Source organism: Microcaecilia unicolor, chromosome 12, assembly GCF_901765095.1.
Source record: "Microcaecilia unicolor chromosome 12, aMicUni1.1, whole genome shotgun sequence".
In the NCBI taxonomy this organism is placed as follows: domain Eukaryota; kingdom Metazoa; phylum Chordata; class Amphibia; order Gymnophiona; family Siphonopidae; genus Microcaecilia; species Microcaecilia unicolor.
This window is the reverse complement of record NC_044042.1, coordinates 48,763,548-48,783,704: the sequence shown is the minus strand read 5'-3', so window position 1 is coordinate 48,783,704 and position 20,157 is coordinate 48,763,548. Positions and strand designations below refer to the sequence as shown.

The following is a 20,157-nucleotide window of genomic DNA, read 5'->3' as shown; positions in this document are numbered from 1 at the left end:
GAGACTAGTCTGTGACTGATCTTGGGGTGATGGGGTCAAAGGATGTCTGACTCAGTAGGGTTCAGACAGTTTTGTCCAGTGAACATTTAGCAGTAATGTTAAGGAATATTTGCTCAAAGACTATGGTAACTTTGTGTAAGCCTGGAAATGTGCTGGATCCTATGATGGGTGGAGATCTATAGCTTGGTCAGAGTCCTCTAACCATGCTAGTCCCCATTTCTCTTGGTAACTGCTTCTGCCCCTCCATCTTTATATTTTTATATACAGTGGTTCTTAACCCAGTCCTCAAGATGCACCAAAGCCAGTCGGATTTTCAGGATAACCACAATGAGTATGCATGAGACAGATCTGCATGCACTGCCTCCATTGTATGCAAATCTATCTCAGGCCTATTGATTATGCAGATCCTGAAAACTCAACTGGTAAGGTGTGTCCCGAGGACTGGATTGAGAACCCCTGCATACACTGACTGTAATATTTGTACATATTCTGTCTATTTCATCTCTCTTCATCCAGTCTAATTCTCTCTCTCTCTCTCTCTCTCTCTCTCTCTCTCTCTCTCTCTCTCTCTCTCTCTCTCTCTCTCTCTCCTTTTCTCAGTCTCACTTTCTTTTCAACATTAGTAATATTGGAGAGTTATTTTAAATTGGTTGTAAATGAAGTTCTTGTCCATTTATAAACCATGAAATGTGAGAGCAGGGGTGTAGGAGTTCAGGCCTCAAGTGCTGCAAACAGGCCAGGTTTTCAGGATATCCCTAATGAATATGCATGAGACCTGCATAAATGCCACCTCCAATTGAATAGAAATCTATCTCATGCATATGCGTTAGAGATATGCTGAAAACCTGGTCTGTTTGTGGCACTCGAGGCCTGAACTTCTGCATTCCTGTCTTAGATCATGGGGACATATTGATGGGGGGGGGGGAGGGGGGACAAGGGATGAGGAAGGATGCTTGTTTCTGTTGATTATGGCATTGATTGAACCAGAGGAGTGCTGGAGATCCAGCCTGGTCAGTGCTATACAGACCCTTGGGAATTTGAATAAAGTGAACAGCTCCAGCACAATGAGGTGGCCAAGAATCAGCGTAACAGCAGCCTAGTTCACATTGTGTGTGCGGTATACTTATAACATCACTGAGCTCTGAGCAGCATGAGTGCAATATAGATGGACCCTGAATAGTTTGAGGTCGATAGCCAATACGATTTATGTGGTTAACTTCAGAATTCACTGCATAAATCATTTGGGCTGAAAATACAGGGCTGGGGAATGCATAAATTTTGCCTGGACAACTCAATGTTCAGCCAAAGGATGTCTGATCAGGAGGAAGACAGCCAGGAGGTGCTCAGGGCAGTGATGCCAAATTTTATATGGATGGTGCTTCTCTTCAGTGTTACCCAGATAAATGTATCTGTTTAAGTAGGATGGCATGGATAGCTGTCCTAATTGAAATGGATAACTTTATTGATTTAAGATTAGCACTTCATTTTTGATGGTATGACTTGCATAGTGTGGCTGAAATTCTGCCTATGGATAATTGAATAATCTATCTATAGCGTCCACCCCACTGAATACTCACTCTGTATTCAGGGTTTGTCCTGTACAGTACATGTATGCACAGTATATTTGGTCATGCACATAGGGGGTAGATTCAAGAAAGCACGTCAAAATTTAGGAACTGGGATGATGTGTGCTGACCCCCAAATTCTATAAAAAGTGCTAAAAATTGTGCATGCAAATTTGGGCACACGCCCAATTTGTGCACAATTTAATTGAATAATGACTTAATTAGTGCCAATAATTAGCTTGTTAACGGTGCATAGACACCGTTTCGGATAGCATCATCGTTTCATGCCTTTCTACTCCATGAGAATTTTGGAGGAACATCTGTATACGTCAATTTGAAGACCCCTGAGGAAGGCCTTTTCGGCTGAAACACAGACCATGAAGGGTCCCAATAAAACTTTTTTGGTGCTCTTACCATCTGTGGTTTCAGTCTGGTCTTTTTGGGTTTCTTCCGTTTTTCTTGTTGTTTTGGGCAGACTGGATTGGCCATACAGATCTTTATCTGCCATCATCTACTATGTTACTAGGTGTTACTATGTTACTATGGAATAAAAGGAGCACTCAGAAAACAAGGCCATAACAAGGAGACTAAATTTGTTTTTTGCTCTAGTCTTGCAGAAATATTATTTAAAGGTGGTGATACAGAGAAATTGAAACAAAGCTAGATGTAATAGGCCATGTAATCGACAAGCTATAGAGCAACAAATCACCTGGACCAGATGGTATACAATCCAGTGTACTGAAAGAACTCAAAAATTATATTGCAGATCTACTATTAGTAATCTGTAAACTATCATTAAAATCATTTACAATACCTGAAGATTGGAAGGTGGCCAAAATAACACCAATTTTTTAAAAGGGTAATCTAGGAAACTACAGACTGGTGAGCCTGATCTCAGAGCTGGACAAATGCTAGAAACTATTATAAAAAACAAAATTACTGAACACTTAGATAAGATATGGTTTTAATGGGATAGAGTCAACATGGATTTAGCCAAAGGAAGTCTTTCCTCACCAATCTACATTTTGTTGAAAGTGTGAATAAATATATGATAAAGGTGAGGCAGATGATGTGGAGGCATATTTTCAAAGCATTTTGTAGGTCTATCTAGATTTTCAGAAATGCTTTTGACAGAGTCCCTCATGTGATACTCCTGAGGAAAGCAGAGAGCAAGGTTAAATGGCTGATTATCTCAATGGAGGAAGGTGAATTGTGAAGTATCACAAGGATCTGGACTAGAACCACTGCTTTTTCACATTTATAAATTATCTGAAAATGGGAACGATGAGTGAGGTGATCAGGTTTGCAGGTGTCACAAAGTTGCTAAGTCACATGCATAATGCAAGAGAATCTCGAGAGACTGGAAGACTGGGCATTCAAATGTCAATACATGTTCTCCTACACAGCCCCTTTAAACTGGAATGCCCTTCCACTCTCGGATTAGCTCGCGCTCTCCCTCGTTTTAAAAAGACGTTAAAGACGTTTTGTTTTGAACAGGCTTTTGGCATTTCTTGGCTGGGTTAAGACTTCTACAGCCTCTTTTTCCTTTTACTCTTTTTGTGCTTCAATTTTACTACTATGCTATATTTTTGAACCTATGGTCATTCTGTCCTATCTGAGCACTGGTGCTCTGCTTCTTTTTCTTTTAAACTAGTTTATGTAAACCGCTCTGTTTGCTGGGTCATGAAAAGCGGTATATCAAATTAATAAACATAAACATTAAATTTAGTTTGGGCAAGTGCAAAAGGATGCACATAGGGAAAAAGAATCCCAGTTGTAGCTACACAATGCTAAGTTCCTCATTAGGACTCACCACCTGGGAAAAGGTGTCATTGTGGACAGCATGCTGAAATGTATTCGGTATACAGCAGCAGCCAAAATGTTAGGAATTATTTGAAAAGGAATAGAGAGCAAAACAAAAAATAATATCCGAGTGCCTCTGTATCAATCATGGTGTGACCACATCCTGAGTATTGTGTGCCATTCTGGTCACTGCATTTCTGGCAATGATTGCTTCTGGTGTCTCTTTTCCCTTGCGTGTTCATATGCTTGCAGATTGAAAGGGCACCATGGCATCCCACCCTAGCTTGGTTTTCAGGGCAGTCTTCATGCTTGCCCATCCCTTGTGATAGCCATGCCTGAATTGCACAATTTACTTCACGCTCCACGTAGGAAGAAAAAGAAGTATGTTCAGCACCCAGATCATCATCTGTCAGCTTGCAAACCTGAAACACGCATGGCTACAATTAGAACTGCTATATTTACACTATACTACACCGGTGTCGCGTATGTATGCTTGGTATGGAAACATACCTTTCATACAACAAATGTCAACCTGGTATTCAATGACATCTGCTGAATTGTCATAAGCTACCTTAAACCAATTAATCTGGATGGCTTATATATGTCCTTGCTCTAATAACTGCTAGACATATGAAGAGCGATAGCCATCCAAAGAGAGGAAATGGCAAACAGAGGACACTAGGCACACACTGTGTAGTCATACTACAACAAAATTGGGCAGAAACTTTGACCACAGGTGTAAGGAGTGCCATACCTGACAAGGAAGACACAACTTGAAGGTACTGCTATTGGGATTAGTATGGGTTTTGAAACATAAAAAAATGTAGGCAGATAAAGACCATATGGCCTAGTCAGTCTGCCCATCCATGCCAACTACTCTCCCCATCACTACCTTAGAGATCCTATGTACTTGTCCCAAGCTCTCTTGAATTCAGATACTGTTTTCTTCTTCACCTTTTACACTAGGAGGCCATTCTACGAATTCACCACCCTTTCTGTGAAGAAATATTTACTCAGGTTACTTCTGAGTCTATTCCCTTTCACCTTCATCTTATGCCTCCACATTCAAGAGCTTCCTTTCAAATGAAAGAGACTCACCTCCTTTGCATTTATGCCATGTAGGTATTTAAATATCTCTATCATATCTCCAATCTCCCACCTTTCTTTCAAAGTATACTTATTGAGATATTTAAGTCTGTCCCCATATGCTTTATGATGAAGACCACTGACCATTTTAGTAACCACCCTCTGGACAGACTCCATCTTGTTTATATCTTTTTGAAGGTGTGGTCTCCAGAATTTTCACTATATTCTAAATGAGGTCTCAACAGGGCTTGGACATGGGCGTGGAAATCGGAGGAGGAGGGAGCAGGGAGGGAAGGAGGGGGCAGAACTGAGGGAAACAGACGTTGGGGGGAGGGCAGGGGAGAGAGCAGGGTGGGGGTGGGGGGAGAAGCCATAGGAAAACAAAAAACTAGCCCGTTGTTACGGGCTTAACGGCTAGTAAATAAATAAATAAATACGTGTTTATTTGAGTGTATTGAAAAGATCAATGTTAAAATCTGTTTAGTAAGTTTGATGTGGATTTCTGAGTGACACAATGAATGTGGAGTGAGAGACTTTCTGAGTGAGCTTTAGGGTAATATATGTATCAGTTAAGCTGTGATAATAAAAAATGTTTTAAAAAGGGGGAAAAATTTAGAAACAATCTGGAGTACTTCATGATAATTATCAGGATAAGTGTACTCTGGTGTTTAATATTGTATCCCCTAGTGTTTGAAGTAAATTAAATCTAAGTTGCCAAATTCCAGATCATTCATCTAGCTTCGCTAGGTCCTTCCTCATGTTATCCACACTATCAGGGGTGTCTACCCTATTGCAGATTTTGGTATCATCCGCAAAGAGGCAAACCTGACCACACAGCCCTTCAGAAATAGTTCTTACAATCTTTTTTTTTTTTTAATGGCCCAAGAACCGAACTTTGCAGCATACCACTGGTAACATCCTTTTGCTCAGAATGAGATCCATCTACCACTACTCTCTGTTGACTTCCACTCAACCAGTTCCTAACCCAGGCAGTCACTTTAGGGCCCATACCGAGGATACTCAGTTTATTAGTCGTGTATGTGGAACCGTGTTAAAAGCTTTGCTAAAATCTAAATACACCACATCTAGTGCTCTCCCTCAATGCAACTGTCTGGTCACCCAGTCAAAGAAATTGATCAGATTTGTCTGACAAGACCTGCCTCAAGTTAAACCATGTTGCCTCAGGTCCTATAATCCACTAGATTCCAAAACCTTTGGAGTAGCTGAAGGGACAGAGGAGGGATGGAACACTTGAGAGACCCTAAATTTCCTCTGTATCCACATCAACAGGTCGAGAACCAACATGCCAATGGGGATACGCCTAATAGTTTACAACCTGCAATTATTGCAAGAGGCAGACCATGCAACAACTTTTGAGTTGCCCTTTGCTTGACAATGTCCCCTACTTGATGCAGGGTCTTGCTGAATCCAAGACACAAATCATGAAATTCACATTCTGGTGAAAAGATATGATTTTGATAACTGTATTTAAGAAGTTTGTGTGCATTGTAATTGGGCCCTGTGCAGTTTGTACATTTACAGTTGGACCTTGCACAATATAGGGAAAATTCTATAAATGGTGCTAAAATTCAACACTGAATGATATTTTAGAATAGTCATTCCAGGATCGGCATCCTTTATAGAATAACTTGTAGCGCTGGGATTCGCACTCAACTTTGGGCATGAGGAATTACATCAACTGAAACCAGGTGTAAATCCCAGCATGGACACAGATTCTCTGAATTCCATAACACTGCGCACATTTTAAGGGAGTGCTTCTGGCCTGTGCATGCTCCTCCCATGGCCATGCTCCCCTTGAATTCCGTGCGGAAACGCATGCTATTCTGTAAATTGGTGTGTAAGTGTTTTCATGTGGAACTGGCATTTATACCCCATTGTGGCACCTTTCATCTGTTAGAATGCTTTTTTGTACAGAAAATTCAGCGCAGAAGTAGAGCCTAAAGTTCGGCACTATATAGAGAGTTTCCCCCTATGTATGTGGTGTAACTGAGCCCTATGCAGCATGTTAAGTGTAATTATAGTGGTATCATAGTGCAGAAGCAGCAGCTGTTCTGTCTCCCTTCATGCTTTTCTGCTTGTGTAACCTCACTCTTAACTGTAAGGAACTTGTCTGAGTTCACCTAACGTGCCTCTTTCTGTCTCTTTCTGCCCTGTAGGGTCTCCCAGCATCCGAGCTATGAAGAACATCACAGCTGTGGCCGGCAGGGATGCCTTCATCCATTGCCGTGTGATTGGATACCCCTATTATTCCATTAAGTGGTACAAGGACTCTTTGGTGCTTCCTGACAATCACCGACAGGTCGTCTTTGAGAACGGCACCCTGAAGCTGCTGGATGTTCAGAAGCGGATGGATGAGGGGGAGTACCTGTGCAGTGTCCTCATCCAGCCTCAGCTCTCAATCAGTCAGAGTGTGCATGTTACTGTGACAGGTAAGAGAGCCCAGCAATGCAGTGGTAAAGAGCGCAGGTAGCAGCAAGCTATGGCTCCCAGGGTATTCGGAGAACTTGCACACACAGACAGACTCCCAGGGACAAAGACAGATAGGAAGACAAGGACAAAGCTTAGAGCAACATACAAATCTGACATGCAGACACAGGAACACAAATGCACACAGGCTCAGAGAGACAGATTTACAGATAGTCCTCTCTTTGAAGACTTCCCTTTGTTCTCTGCAGCGGTGCTGTGAGGCCTCTATGGCTATGGCATGGGTGCTGTGATTCTGAAGCATTCCTTTTCTCTAGTGGAAGGTACTGCTGTTGGGGGTGGTGGGGTGTTGTGCCTTCAGGAGTAATCAGAAAGTCTAGACTGCCTTTGTAGTAACGTATTTCCACTTTGGTAACATCCACTGGTTGATGTTAAAAAACAAAACAAAACTGAAAACAGAATTCAATACATTGGAGTCCTGTGAGAAGGCAGCAGGTTATTAAGCGGACTGAATGTGACCTTCTTTCTCTAGCAACCTACAAAACACTTTCAGAAGGATAATACATCACTGGAAGTGGAAAACGACAATATAGAAAGGAATCCTGAGGCAGTTACCTTAAAGTTCAGCCCTGTCCTAGTTACTGTGATTTCCTATAGGGTCCATATTTTCCTCTACAAGCTCAATTTTGCCTTTCCTGGAATTGTATGGCAGACATTGGTTCCATGGTGACTTGGCCTTCTACAATTTCACAGCCATAGTAATGGCTGCATAATCCAGCCCATACTGTAGAATAGCCCGTTCCCCACAGAATTGCCATGGGTGATAAGGGGCTGGCACTGATGCATTGTTTCAAAAATGTAAAAATAGGCTGACTGGTCAGCTTTCCCCCTTCATGATTCCTTTCCCCATGGAACTGTTCTTTTTGAAGTAGTAGCTTCTCCACAGCTTGCATGCGGTGGTGGCAGCCAGGGCCAGCTCTTCCACCAGACAGACTAGGCATCAACCTAGAGCGAAACTCTTCTGGGGTGGAAGAGAGGCATTAGTGGACCTGCAGAGCAGCAACAGGCATTTGAACAATCATGCCACTCGAGGCCTGCCATATTCCACCTCCTCTGACAGGATGTGTGAGTCTGAAGCGGCAGGACATAGCAAGCCTTGAGTGCAAGTAGGTGCTCAAAGGCCCTGCTCTGTGTTCAGGGTGGAAGATGGAGGTAGGGTTGCAGCAGCAGTGGCAAGAGAAAGGGATGTAGATGGTAGATATATCAGGGGGTAAGGGAAAGGAAGACGCTGGACTATGTAGAGGAAGGGAGTGCATTACTGAAAGTTTGCCTAGGGCATCGAATACTCTTGTCCTAGCCCTGACTGCAGCATGAGTGTAAGGTGGAGGCGGGAGCTGAGCCTGTTTGAACTGTTCTGTTCCCAGGCCCCACCTCACATACAGAAAGTAGGGGTGGGCGATTTTAGGATGTGTGAGTGACAGGGTATGGGAATGAGTGAGAGGAATGATAGGAGAAGTGATGGCACTGACACTGTGAGAGAGTGGATTGGCCTCACTCCTCACCTGGATCTCCCCTACCCTTCCCTCCCCTCTCCTTGATCCTTTTCCCTCTCCTCCTGGTTCCCTGTATTCTTAGTCTCTCCATCCTCCTTTTCCCATCTCCAACATCCCTTCTCTTCCCCCTTCCGCCTTCCCAGCCTTCATTACTAAGACCCCCAGCCCACCCACCCCCAAAATACCCAGACACCAAAGAAACCTCAGAAACATAAGTTTATTTTTATGTAGTTAAATACAAAGTTGCATTATATGATATGCAGACAAGTACAAAGTAGCAGATAATTGCCACTGAATTTTCTAACTTTTGCCACTGAATCAGTCACTGGTTTCTACAGGAAACTAGCTCTATCTGTAAACAATTGAATCGAGCCAAGACTAGAACATAAGAAAATAAGAGTCACCCTACTAATTCAGACCAAGGGTCCATCTAGCCCAGTATCCCATTTCCAACAGTGACCAGACCAGGTCACAAGTACCTGGCAGAATCCCAAAAGCAACAAAATTCCATACTACTAACCCCAGGGATAAGCAGTGGCTTTCTCCAAAGGGTAAAGGTAGTCCCCTGTATACACATATCAATTTGCAAAAGACATGGCTTTTTGGCAGACTATTAGTGGGGTGCCCAGAACATCTTAAAAGACCCTAACAGCATCAATTATTTCATATGTTCAGGGAGCAATGAGTCCTAATGCATTCTGTCCTGCTGCTGCTCTGAGATGAGAGAGAGAGATATATATATATATATATATATATATATATATATATATATATATATATATATATATATATATATATATATCCAGGAGTGTTTAACAGGGGGTATGTCTCCCATGCCCCCATCACACCCTCGTACTTTAAAATCATCTCTGCTCCAGTCTTCGCCTGGGCAGCAGCAGTAGCACTCATAGACTGCCTGCAGCCTGCACTAGGACATTCGCCCTTCACAAAACAGGAAGTTGTGTCGGAAGAGGCGGGATGTTTCAGAGAAAAAGTCCCAGTGCAGGCCGCAAGTAACCTATGAGTGGCGCTGCTGCTACCCGGGCAAAGACTGGAGCAGAGATGATTTTAAGGCATGGGTGGTGGGGGGGGGGGGGCCGAGTCTGGCAGGAGATGCATACGCAACACATATACCATGTCTAAGTACGCCACTGCTCAACACCTGCAAGTTCAGCTGCCATGCAGCATTCTCCAGATTTTCTAGTTTGAAGAATAACTTCCTTATCTCAGATAATCCCATGATGCTATAGCCTGAACCCAATCCTGTGCTTCAAGAATCACACTTGTATACACAAAAGAACACGGTGTCTGGAAAAAATTGGACCCCATTTTGCAATTGTTTAAACATTTAGTCTGACCTTTGAAAATACATTAGTATAATTGGGGGGGGGGGGGGGTTCTTAGTTAATTCATAATTTGTGTTCAAAGTGTCCTCCTTCAGCCTTGACACATTCACAAAGTCTTCGACACCACTGAGCTGGTGCTTGGCGTAATGAATTCTGAAGTTTTATTAATTAAGAGCAACTGTTTTGCAAACTCAATACGCTGGAGCTCTATCCTGTTGAAAAGTAAAGTACTCAGAAATGTCTTGAATTTCAGACAGAAATTTCTGCTGCGTTAGAACATTTTTGGGCTATTTGGAAAAACATTAGGGGTCTCTCTCTCTCTCTCTCTCTCTCTCTCTCTCTCTCTCTCTCTCTCTCTCTCTCTCTCTCTCTCTCTCTCTCTCTCTCTCTCTTTCTTTCTTTTCTTTCTTTTTATTTTTTTTTAACGGATACCTTGTACATCCAAGGTACCCAAAACCATCGAAGAAATTGATTTTTCCAAAGGCATTCCATACATTGTGTTAGTAAACAGAGGAAGGTCAGCTCAAAGGGCACTTGGAAGACTACTCATAGCCTCTGCTGCTCCAGGGCACCAGTGTTACCGAGATGCATCCACCATCCTCCAAAGTCACCTCTTCACTTCTCAAAGTAGCAGAAAATGACTGCTCTCGTTTCTGGAATTCTGATCATTCCACTATAGCCATCATGTCCCACTCTGCTGCCAGCTCCTCTCCCATCAGCAAACCTGGAAATGGCAGAGCAGAAGCAAGGAGGTACAGAGAGCATTCACCAGGGCTCAGCACTGTATCATGCCCCACTCACCCATTTGGTTCCCTGTGATGAAATGCCGTGTGCAGATTCGCGCAGCACTGTGCCGTGCAGAGAGTTCCTTGTAATAGAGTTTTCCTACAGTGGAATGCCATGTGGTTCCCTGTTCGCCCGGTTTATAGCGTCCCTTGTCTCGGTGTCTTTAGCTGTGCGCTGCTGATAGCAGTGGCTGCTGCTCCCTGTAACATGCCCTGATATGACTGTACAGTATTAGGGCAGCTTATCTCAGCCAGGGGAGCTATTCTGAGCTTTCTAATTGAATGATAGATACTGTATCTACCAGGTGCTGTCCTCGTTAAACTAATTGTCTAGAGGGTTTTTTTTTCTTTTCTTTTTTTTTTTTTTTTGTTATTCTGCTGGCTGAAGATGCTGCTGCTACCTAATTGAGTTATTATAAAGATAATGACTGGTTCTCTATCCTAAGCTGTTAAGAAGAAATAGATCAATCTAATAATTGCTTCTCCTTCCACCAGTTAGATGGTGGATTGACATGATTCTTACATCTTAATACAGAATTTATTTATGGGGGTAGAAAGAAGATAAGGTGATGGTTTGTTAATCTGGGGCGGATGGAGTAAGTGTGATAGATGGCTGGTCTTTGTCAATTTAGGTCTCCAGATGAACTGGGCAGAGGATGTGGTGGTAAAATGGGTGGGTGAGTAGGGCACAGTGTGTAGCATTACTGGAGGGTGAGGGTGCCCTTGTTGTAAAAGACAAATGTTGAGAGGATATTCCTTTATCTTGGTCTGAGCACAGTGACAGCTGAGCTGTTAATATCTTTCTCCCACATATTAAAGTCATATTAAGTATGGTGTGTTGTTCACTAGCTATTTCATGACTAGATCTGACCATTGACCAAAGATTTCAGATTTCCATGTTTATAATTTCTCTCTCTGTTGTTGACCCTTTTCTTGCTGCAGTTCCACCCTTGATCCAACCCTTTGAGTTCCCACCAGCATCCATTGGGCAGCTGCTGTACATCCCCTGTGTGGTGTCCTCAGGGGACAAGCCCATCCGTATCACCTGGCAGAAGGACGGACAAGTCATCATCTCAGGCTCAGGGGTCACAGTAGAAACCAAGGAGTTCATGAGCTCCCTGCAGATCTCCAGCGTGTCTCTGAAGCACAATGGCAACTACACCTGCATCGCCAGCAATGCAGCTGCCACCGTGAGCAGACAGCGCCAGCTCATCGTGCGTGGTGAGTTACCGTGGCTGTGGCTCACTTCTTTAACCATGCTCTGTTTTCCTGCCAGCTTTCATTTGCAATTGTTGAGGCTTTTAACCAAAAGATGGTTCCTACCAGTGCTAGTGACTTCACAATACAGCTGTTCTAAAGCAGCAGTCAAACTGAAACAGCCAATCATGTTCTTAAACAGTTTGTGCCACAGATAGCATTATGGGGTACCTTTTCCAATGCAATCAAAGTGCAGAAAAGGGACAAAAACTGAGTGGGGTTACAAGACAATCGGGTGAGGGATGAGAGAGAACCAAGAGTAATGTCTTATGCATCAAAGGTGTATTATTGGTGTTTATTGATAAAAACCTAAAATCAGAAGTCCTAAATCTAACCATACCTTGTTTTATTATGTAATCATATGTGAGTTTGAAAAGGTTTTCAACACAGATTGTGGGTTGGCTTGAGACATGGCCACAGATTCCTTGTTTTGGGAAGTCAGACATCTCAGCAATGATTGAGTTAAATTGAATCCTGCTGCCCACAATCCCCCTATCACATCAACACAGCAAGTAAGCAGTAGTGATGTGATGTTTCCTAGGGTACTTATATTTTCTGTGCTCCAGCCATTAACATACTAGCCCAAGAATTTGGGATAGGATGTTATTAAATCTGAATCTTCTTTCGGTGAAATAGGCCTACATTTTCCACAATGCTTCAAAGGGATGCAGGACAGCCACAACATAGAAGTTCTCATGTGGCTGCATGAGATTACTGAACTTTGTCCCCTCTTTCCTCATGGTTTCTTTTTTTCTTTATTTTGTTCTAGTTCCACCTCGGTTTGTGGTTCAGCCCAATAATCAGGATGGGATCTATGGGAAAGCTGGGGTGCTGAACTGCTCTGTAGATGGATATCCTCCTCCAAAGGTCATATGGAAACATGCTAAGGGTGAGTACGATAATGTACATTGTCTTGTGGATCAGTGGCGTAGCCAAGGATGGGCCCGACTTCGGGTTCAGGCCCACTCAGTAGCAGCACACCTATGATGTAGCTGGCAGGGATTCCCAAGTCTCAACAGATGAAAACTCCCAACAACTGTCCCTGCTGCATACCTTGTAAATAGCAGATCTTCGCCTGCAGCAAGCAGCAGCTGATACATACTGCTCGAACCGGCCCCACAGCCTTCCCTCTGACATGTTCCCACCTATGTGGAAACAGGAAGTTGCATCAGTGGGAAGGCTGTGTGGCCAACATTAGCAGTGCGTATTAGTTGCTGCTCGCTGCCAGTGGAAAAATATTATTTAAAAGGTATGCAGGAGAGGGGGGATGTTTGAGAGACCATATGGCATGCAGGTGAAAATCACCTGTGGGATGGAGCAGGGTTCTGCCCACCCATCTTGGGCCCAGGCCCACCCAAAATTGTGTATCTGGCTACGCCCCTGTTGTGGATACATGCAATGTTAGACTGAAAGTCAAATACCAACAAAAAAAAAGAAATTAAATCTTGAAGGCCAGCATGTGGTAGAAGCTCATATATCCAGTTACTCATTTGCAAATGTAGAGGAACATTTTGTGTTGCAACCATATAGCACCATAAATTATGCACATAATTTGCTTAAGGCCGCTCTGTAAAAGGGCCCCTTAAAGCCTTTAGGACAGGATGTTTTTGCAACCACATCCAAAGCGATTTACCTGGGGCGACGGAGGGTTAAGTGACTTTACCCAGAGTCACAAGGAGCTGCAACGGGAATTGATCTCAGTTCCCCATGACCGAAGTCCGCTGCACTAACCACTAGGCTACTCCTCCGCTCCAGACTCGGCCCTGCAGATTTACTCAATAGTAGAGAATGACCCATAACCTTTCCCTTCCCTTAACTGATATAATACTTACAACAATTCCCAAAGCAATAGGATTTGATCTTACTAAGGTAGAACATTATCATTTGGCAGCCAGCATTCCCTGGCAAGCTAACCTTTTGGAATTTGCAGTTTCTCAGCAGTTCTCTAAGAATTGTTTGCATTTTACATAACAAGGCCCTTTTACAGAGTGGCGGTAAGTCCAATGCAGGCTTACCGCTCGCTCTTCCAGGACTATCGCTGGCCCAACGTGACCACCGGTGGTAGTCCCACCCTGCGCGTGTGCCATGACCAGGGGAAAAAGAAAAGCCCCGGAAATGGCTTGCATGGCGGTAACCTGGCGGTAATCGGGCATCACTGTGCGCTGCCCGGTTATTGCTGGGTTAGCGTGGCAGCCCTTATCACCACCTCAATGGGTGGTGGTAAGGGACCCCTTTCGCATGGCCATGCGTAAGAGTTCTTTTACCACATGGCTATTTATGCCTGCGGTCTTTTTACCCGCTGCAGTAAAAAGGGCCATGGCGTGCGGGGAAAACGGGCCATTTTTCCCTGAAGCTAGGTAAAAGGACCCCCAAAGTTTGTCCCTGTCCTCATCCCATTCCTGTGAGCTCTGTCCCTATCCCTGCCCCATCCTCACTTGGTCCCTGTTCCATCCCTGCAAGTACTGACCCCATCCACACAGTCCTTGTACAGTTATGATTTTATATTTCAATCTTTTTATTTGAAGTATAAAAAGGGACAATATTCTGTACAGCATGGACATAACACTTGGGACTAAGACAGATGTTAAAAAGAATGGGTGACAGTGCAGATCCTCGTGGAACTCCACAATAAAGGGGTAGGATCCCAATCTGGTAGAGGGAAGAGACACTGAGAGAGAGTGACCTGGTTCTGCCACATGATGTTGAAGCCAAAAATGCAGACATTTACAACAATCGTACATTACAGTTTAGGCAATTGCATCATAATAACAATTAAAATAATATGTTTTTTAAACGTTTCAAAAAAGAAAATAAGATTATTCCATTGAGAGTCCCTGATATCCAAATGAATTATCAATCAGAGTTTTTAAACAGATTTTACTGAAGGAAAGCCAAGTTTCAACAAAGATTAGTACTGGAAATGTGTATGGTTAATTGGAAATGAGAGAGAGTGAACCAAACCTTCTGGACCCATACCAACTTAAAATCAACTCTCTCCTTAATAGGGAGCCAATGTAATTGTCACAAAAGCAGAGTAACCAGATCATATTTTTTACTTCCAAAAATTAGACGAACTGCCATATTATGGAGCAGCTGCAGTCTAGCCTGCAATGTTGCTGTAATCCCACCATATAAAGAATTGCAGTAATCTAATTGAGGTAAAATGATTGCCTGAACCAGTACCTGAAAACTTTAAACTTTAAATATGAACATATTGCATACAATTGGCGCAATTGAAAAAAGGTTTCCTTACTAGTTAATTTATCTGTATCTCAAAAGATAATTTAGAATAAAGAAATACATCCAAAACTTTGGCCTTCTCTTCTATATTGAGCACTTCCACAGAATGCAACACAAACTTCCTTCTGATAATCCTGAAACAAACAAACTTGGCTTTTTGCTTATTTAACTTCAAAAGGTTATTATATGTCCAATCATCCATCACTCCAATAATATACTGGATAAACCCGTTCATTTCTAAAAAAAAAAAAAATTCACATATGCAGGACATAAAATAAAAATATCATCAACATAAGATAACATAAAAATACCCAGATTAGACACCATTTCCCCCTGAGAACTCATATAGACACTAAACAGCAAAGGTGACAGTGACAGCAGGGAACCCTGCAGAACTCCACAATGAGCCTCCTGTGCTACTGAAACTGAATTTTGACCTTTAACACAATATCTCCTTTTCTTCAAAACTTCTGAAAGCCATTTCAGCACATTACCTCCCATGCCCAAGGCACTAAGTTTACTTAACATTTGATAGTGATCAATGGCTTCAAAAGCCACAAGATATGTCAAACTGAAACAACATGGTTTGTTTACCACGGCATAACATTTTTCTGATCTCAAACCTTAATATCAACAGTAATATCTCTGTGCTGTGGAATGGGCAGAAACCATGTTGTGTAAAATGCAAACAATCCTTAGAGAACTGCTGAGAAACTGCAAGTTCGAAAAGGTTAGCTTGCCAGGGAATGCTGGCTACCAAATGATAATGTTCCACCTTAGTAAGATCAAATCCTATTGCTTTGGGAATTGTTGTAAGTATTTTATCAGTTAAGGGAAGGGAAAGGGAATGGGTCTTGATATGCCACCTTTCTGTTGTTTTTGCAACTACATTCAAAGTGGTTTACTGTACTTATTTGTATCTGGGGCAATGGAGGGTTAGGTAACTTACCCAGAATCACAAAGAGCTGCAGTGGGAATTGAACCCAGTTCCCTAGGATCAAAGTCCACTGCACTAAACACTAGGCTACTCCTCCACTCCGTAGGATTTGAACCTTTTTGCAATGTTTGTATTAATGAAATTAGTTAACCAGTGGGAAATGCCACTTGGTAATTGTTTTAACAGAAAAGATGGACATATATCTAAGTGACAAGATTTAAGGGGAAAGTGTTTGTAACATCCTGGAAACCCATTGATCAAAGACTGGTGAAAATATCTCCCAATACCTATTGCCTTTTATTGTTCCTATGTTGGCCATTATTATGCATGAAGAAACACAGAATTGTTTAATGTATACCCTTTTTGTTGCTTAACAAAAACTTGTTGCAATTAAGCAAGTGTATCCTAGTAAAAACTTAATTCTTATCATGCTTGCTGTTCACAAATATTTTCTCAGCACTTTATATGATTTGTGTGCTGGGTATCCTGAGCCAGGGCCACCGAGAGGGGGGACAGGGGGGGCAAAATTCCACGGGCCTCCAAGGGGGGGCCCGGTGCCAGGGTCAGGCCGCCAGCGCTGCAGTCCCCGGTCTCACCTGCCTGCCTCCTCGGCTCCAGGCCCCCTGCATTCAAAGCGGCAGTCGCAGATCGCTTCTCTTCTGGCCTTCCCTCCCTGTGTCCCACCCTCGCAGAAACCGGAAGTTACATCACACGAGGGCGGGACACAGGGAGGGAAGGCCAGAAGAGACGCAATCTGCAACTGGCGCTTTGAATGAAGGGGGGCCCGGAGCGGTAGAGGCAGGCAGGTGAGACCGCGAACTGCAGCAGTGGGGGGGAGCAACGGGGGCAGCAGAGGCAGCGGCTGGGGGGGGGCGGAGGTGGGGTGGCCTTGCCCCGGGCCCAGCCTAGTCTCTCAGCGGCCCTGTCCTGAGCTTCAGGCTCTTGAAATGTCATACATATACCTCAGTTCTCTGGTTTGACATTATCAAGAATTAAAATAAAATTAAAATAAGCATTCTCTTAAATGCAGGTACCTAAATGTGGCATGTGTAAGTGGGAGCCCTGCCTGTGTCCCTCCCATGTGTAGTACATACCCCTTCTTGCAAATACGCACTGTGCATGATAGTTGCATATTTACAGAATAGTGCTTAGGTGACCAACTGGCATATATGTGCAAACATTTACACAAGCAATGCGTGTATAAATATTTATCAAACCGCCTTGACACAGCCCTGGTAAATAGGATTGACGCTTCCCCTTGCCAAGATTAAGGAACTCCTTGCCTCTGTTTCTTCTGCCAGTTTTTGACTTTTCTTACTCGTTGCCTAGGAAGTGGGAACCCACAGCAGTATCACCCCATCCCCCTCACTGGACGCATTCAGATCCTCCCCAACAGCTCGCTGTTGATCCGCCATGTACTGGAGGAAGACATCGGTTACTACCTGTGCCAGGCCAGCAATGGTGTTGGAACAGACATCAGCAAATCCATGCTGCTCACTGTCAAAAGTAAGTGTGGCTGTTACCTCTCACCCCATGAGGAAATAGGATATGTGACTGGTGCCTGTCACTAAAAGGGACTAAACCGTGAGTAAAGAACTGTCTCTTTCACCATACAAGGAGTAAAAAGATGTGGTCGCCTTGTTAGTCCACTTTTAAAGGTAAAAAATAAAACAAAACATAGAAAAGAAAATAAGATGATACATTTTTTTGTTGGACTAACCATACATTTTTTTTGATTAGCTTTCGAAGGTAACCCTTGTTCAGATCAGAAAGAATCAGATCTGAAAAAGAAGGGTTACCTTTGAAAGCTAATCAACAATGTATTAAGTTAGTCCAATAAAAAAGTTATCATCTTATTTTATTTTCTGTGTTTTGTTCTATTTCTATTTATTACCATACAAGGATACACAGTGTGCGAAGTGCTCTCAGGGTATGGAGGCAGGTGGTATATGAAAAGCACTGCCTCTCACTGTTAAGAGGAACGCTGGATACCCAGAGCTTCCTCTTGTCTTAAGGGGACGCAGGGCGTATGGACAACTGCCTCAATCTGTGTGAAGGGAGGGGGCAGCACGTTACGTGTGGTGTACAGAAAGCTGCCACAGTGCTATATCTCCTCTTTTTTTTCTCTCCTCTTGGTTCTCTACATTCACACCCTCCCTTCTCCCCTCAAGGGAGAGTAAATGCCAAGATGCCCAGTGTCTTTCAAGAATAATTATATTTATTTTAAGAGTTTCCCCAACAGGATCACTATTTTCTGTTCATAAGATAGGCAAATGACCAGAAAAACATCTGTTTACACATGCAGCAAACCCGAAATCTGTTTCTCCTTGTCTGTCTCAGTTCTCCTCCTTCTCTTCTTTCTTTGCCTAGCAGCCTAGCAGTAGTTTGGCTGAGCAGATGGTTCCTCCCACCCTCCCCGTGCCCAGCTCATTGTTTGGTGCATTTTGAATTAATCTCAGGCTTCAGGTGAAAAGCGCTTAATCAGAGCTGAAACTGAAGCAATCAGATTAAGACTGGCAAACTGCTGGTGAGCAGGAACAAGAGGAACCCAGTGGAGCATGGCATTGTCCCAGGTTCCCGCCCAACTACTGCCAACCACTCTCTGCACCTCTTATCTCTGGCCACCAAATGGGCTCCTGGGCTTGTCTGAGGCTTGTTAACATGGTGCAGGGACAAAGGCCTGCCCTGTCTCCCTGTCAGCGTTTTCACAGGCAGGACAGCTCACTCTTTCATGCTTACTGCATCTTAATTTGATTTATTTAGCCTACTGGCTGCCTTTTGTTTTGATTGAGGGTAATTTTTCTGGATTTTGCCACCTTTCTTATGTCACCGAGGGACTATCTCAGACAGAAAGCCCATATTGAGGGTGTGAAAGAGAGGGTAGCTTACCAGAATGTGGGGGCACAGAGAGGGCCAGCCGTTCCCTCTCATAATCTCCGTGGCCCCTCTCGCACATTTCTTCCAAGCGTAACAGTGAAGAAAAGTGTTCTCTCGGCTGGAGGCTCGGGGAGTGGTCAGAAACACAATGAACATCTGAACGTAGCACTGTGCATTCTCCAAAGCTTTTATCCTATCGTGTCTTTTATTTTTAGACCCTTAAAGGTGCCAAAGCCTACTATGAAGTAATTAGTGACATTTCTCACAACAAAGATTGATGTTCCTAGGGTTATAGGAGAGCATCTGAAGGGTAATTTATTTCCCCTGCCCCCTGCCCCTCTCCTATTTACCATGTTTTCTTTCCTTCCTTTTCCTATCATTTTCCATAGCATTAAATACCCTGATGAGATCCTGATGACACCAGAAGAATATTTGTCAGACTCTGCCATGTCCCCTAGCTCTGGCGTGCCTGCCTCTGAGGAGCGAGAGTGCAGCTGCAGATAACCAAAACACAGGAAGGATGTTTAGAGAGAAATTGTGGCGCTGATTAATTGTCTTCCATGTTTCTAAATTTTGCTGACCTTCTACGGGGATTGGTAGGGGGTAGGGATGAGGTACAGGTCCTCCATGATTCACCCAATCTGTAACTGCACAGGCATTATCAGGTAACATTGTGTTTTGGCATCTGTCTTGTTTTCTGGAATTGATTTTTACGTGGTCTATTCTCCCAAAGGAGATAGGACTGCATTGATTAAATGGTTCCTGTTTCTGCTGTCCCTCTGGGCCCATTCATGGATGCCATTTACCTCACTTTTCATCTCACATACAGTGGTGCTTGCCGCTTCACAGCTTGTTTCTTGTGCTTCAGGGTAACTGAGGACAGGACAAAGAAGAGAGCTTTAGAACTAGCAGATATGTCAGATCAGCAGACAGGGCTTCTGATTATTAAAACCCCATAATTGGGAATAAAATTCCCAGCCCTTGTGGCCAGTGGTTTCAACTCTTGTGTAGATACCCCAATCCTTATGGCCAGATACCCCCATCCCTTGCAGCCTATGGTCAGAGGTAGGGAAATGCAGCATTGAGTCATTAGGTCCCTTTCATCTTCTCTCACATATGTTATTTTTCCTCTCACCCTATTTCCTGTTTCTTTTCTTGCTTCTGCCATGCTGCAATCGTCTGGCTTATCCTCGCAACTGAGCCCGGGCAGATGCTATGCAAGTCTGCCTGCTTCCTGCACCCCCAGGGAGGATTCAGCCTGAA

General features: G+C 43.5%; 1 protein-coding gene across 1 annotated transcript in view; it reads left to right on the top strand.

Moving 5' to 3' along the window:
• DSCAML1 (DS cell adhesion molecule like 1) overlaps window positions 1–20,157 on the top strand; it is a 465,245-nt gene that overhangs the window by 339,018 nt on the left and 106,070 nt on the right. Inside the window, 4 exon segments of the mRNA XM_030221589.1 lie at window positions 6,632–6,904; window positions 11,526–11,804; window positions 12,610–12,729; window positions 17,347–17,523. Of these exon segments, the coding sequence (XP_030077449.1) occupies window positions 6,632–6,904; window positions 11,526–11,804; window positions 12,610–12,729; window positions 17,347–17,523 (849 nt within the window).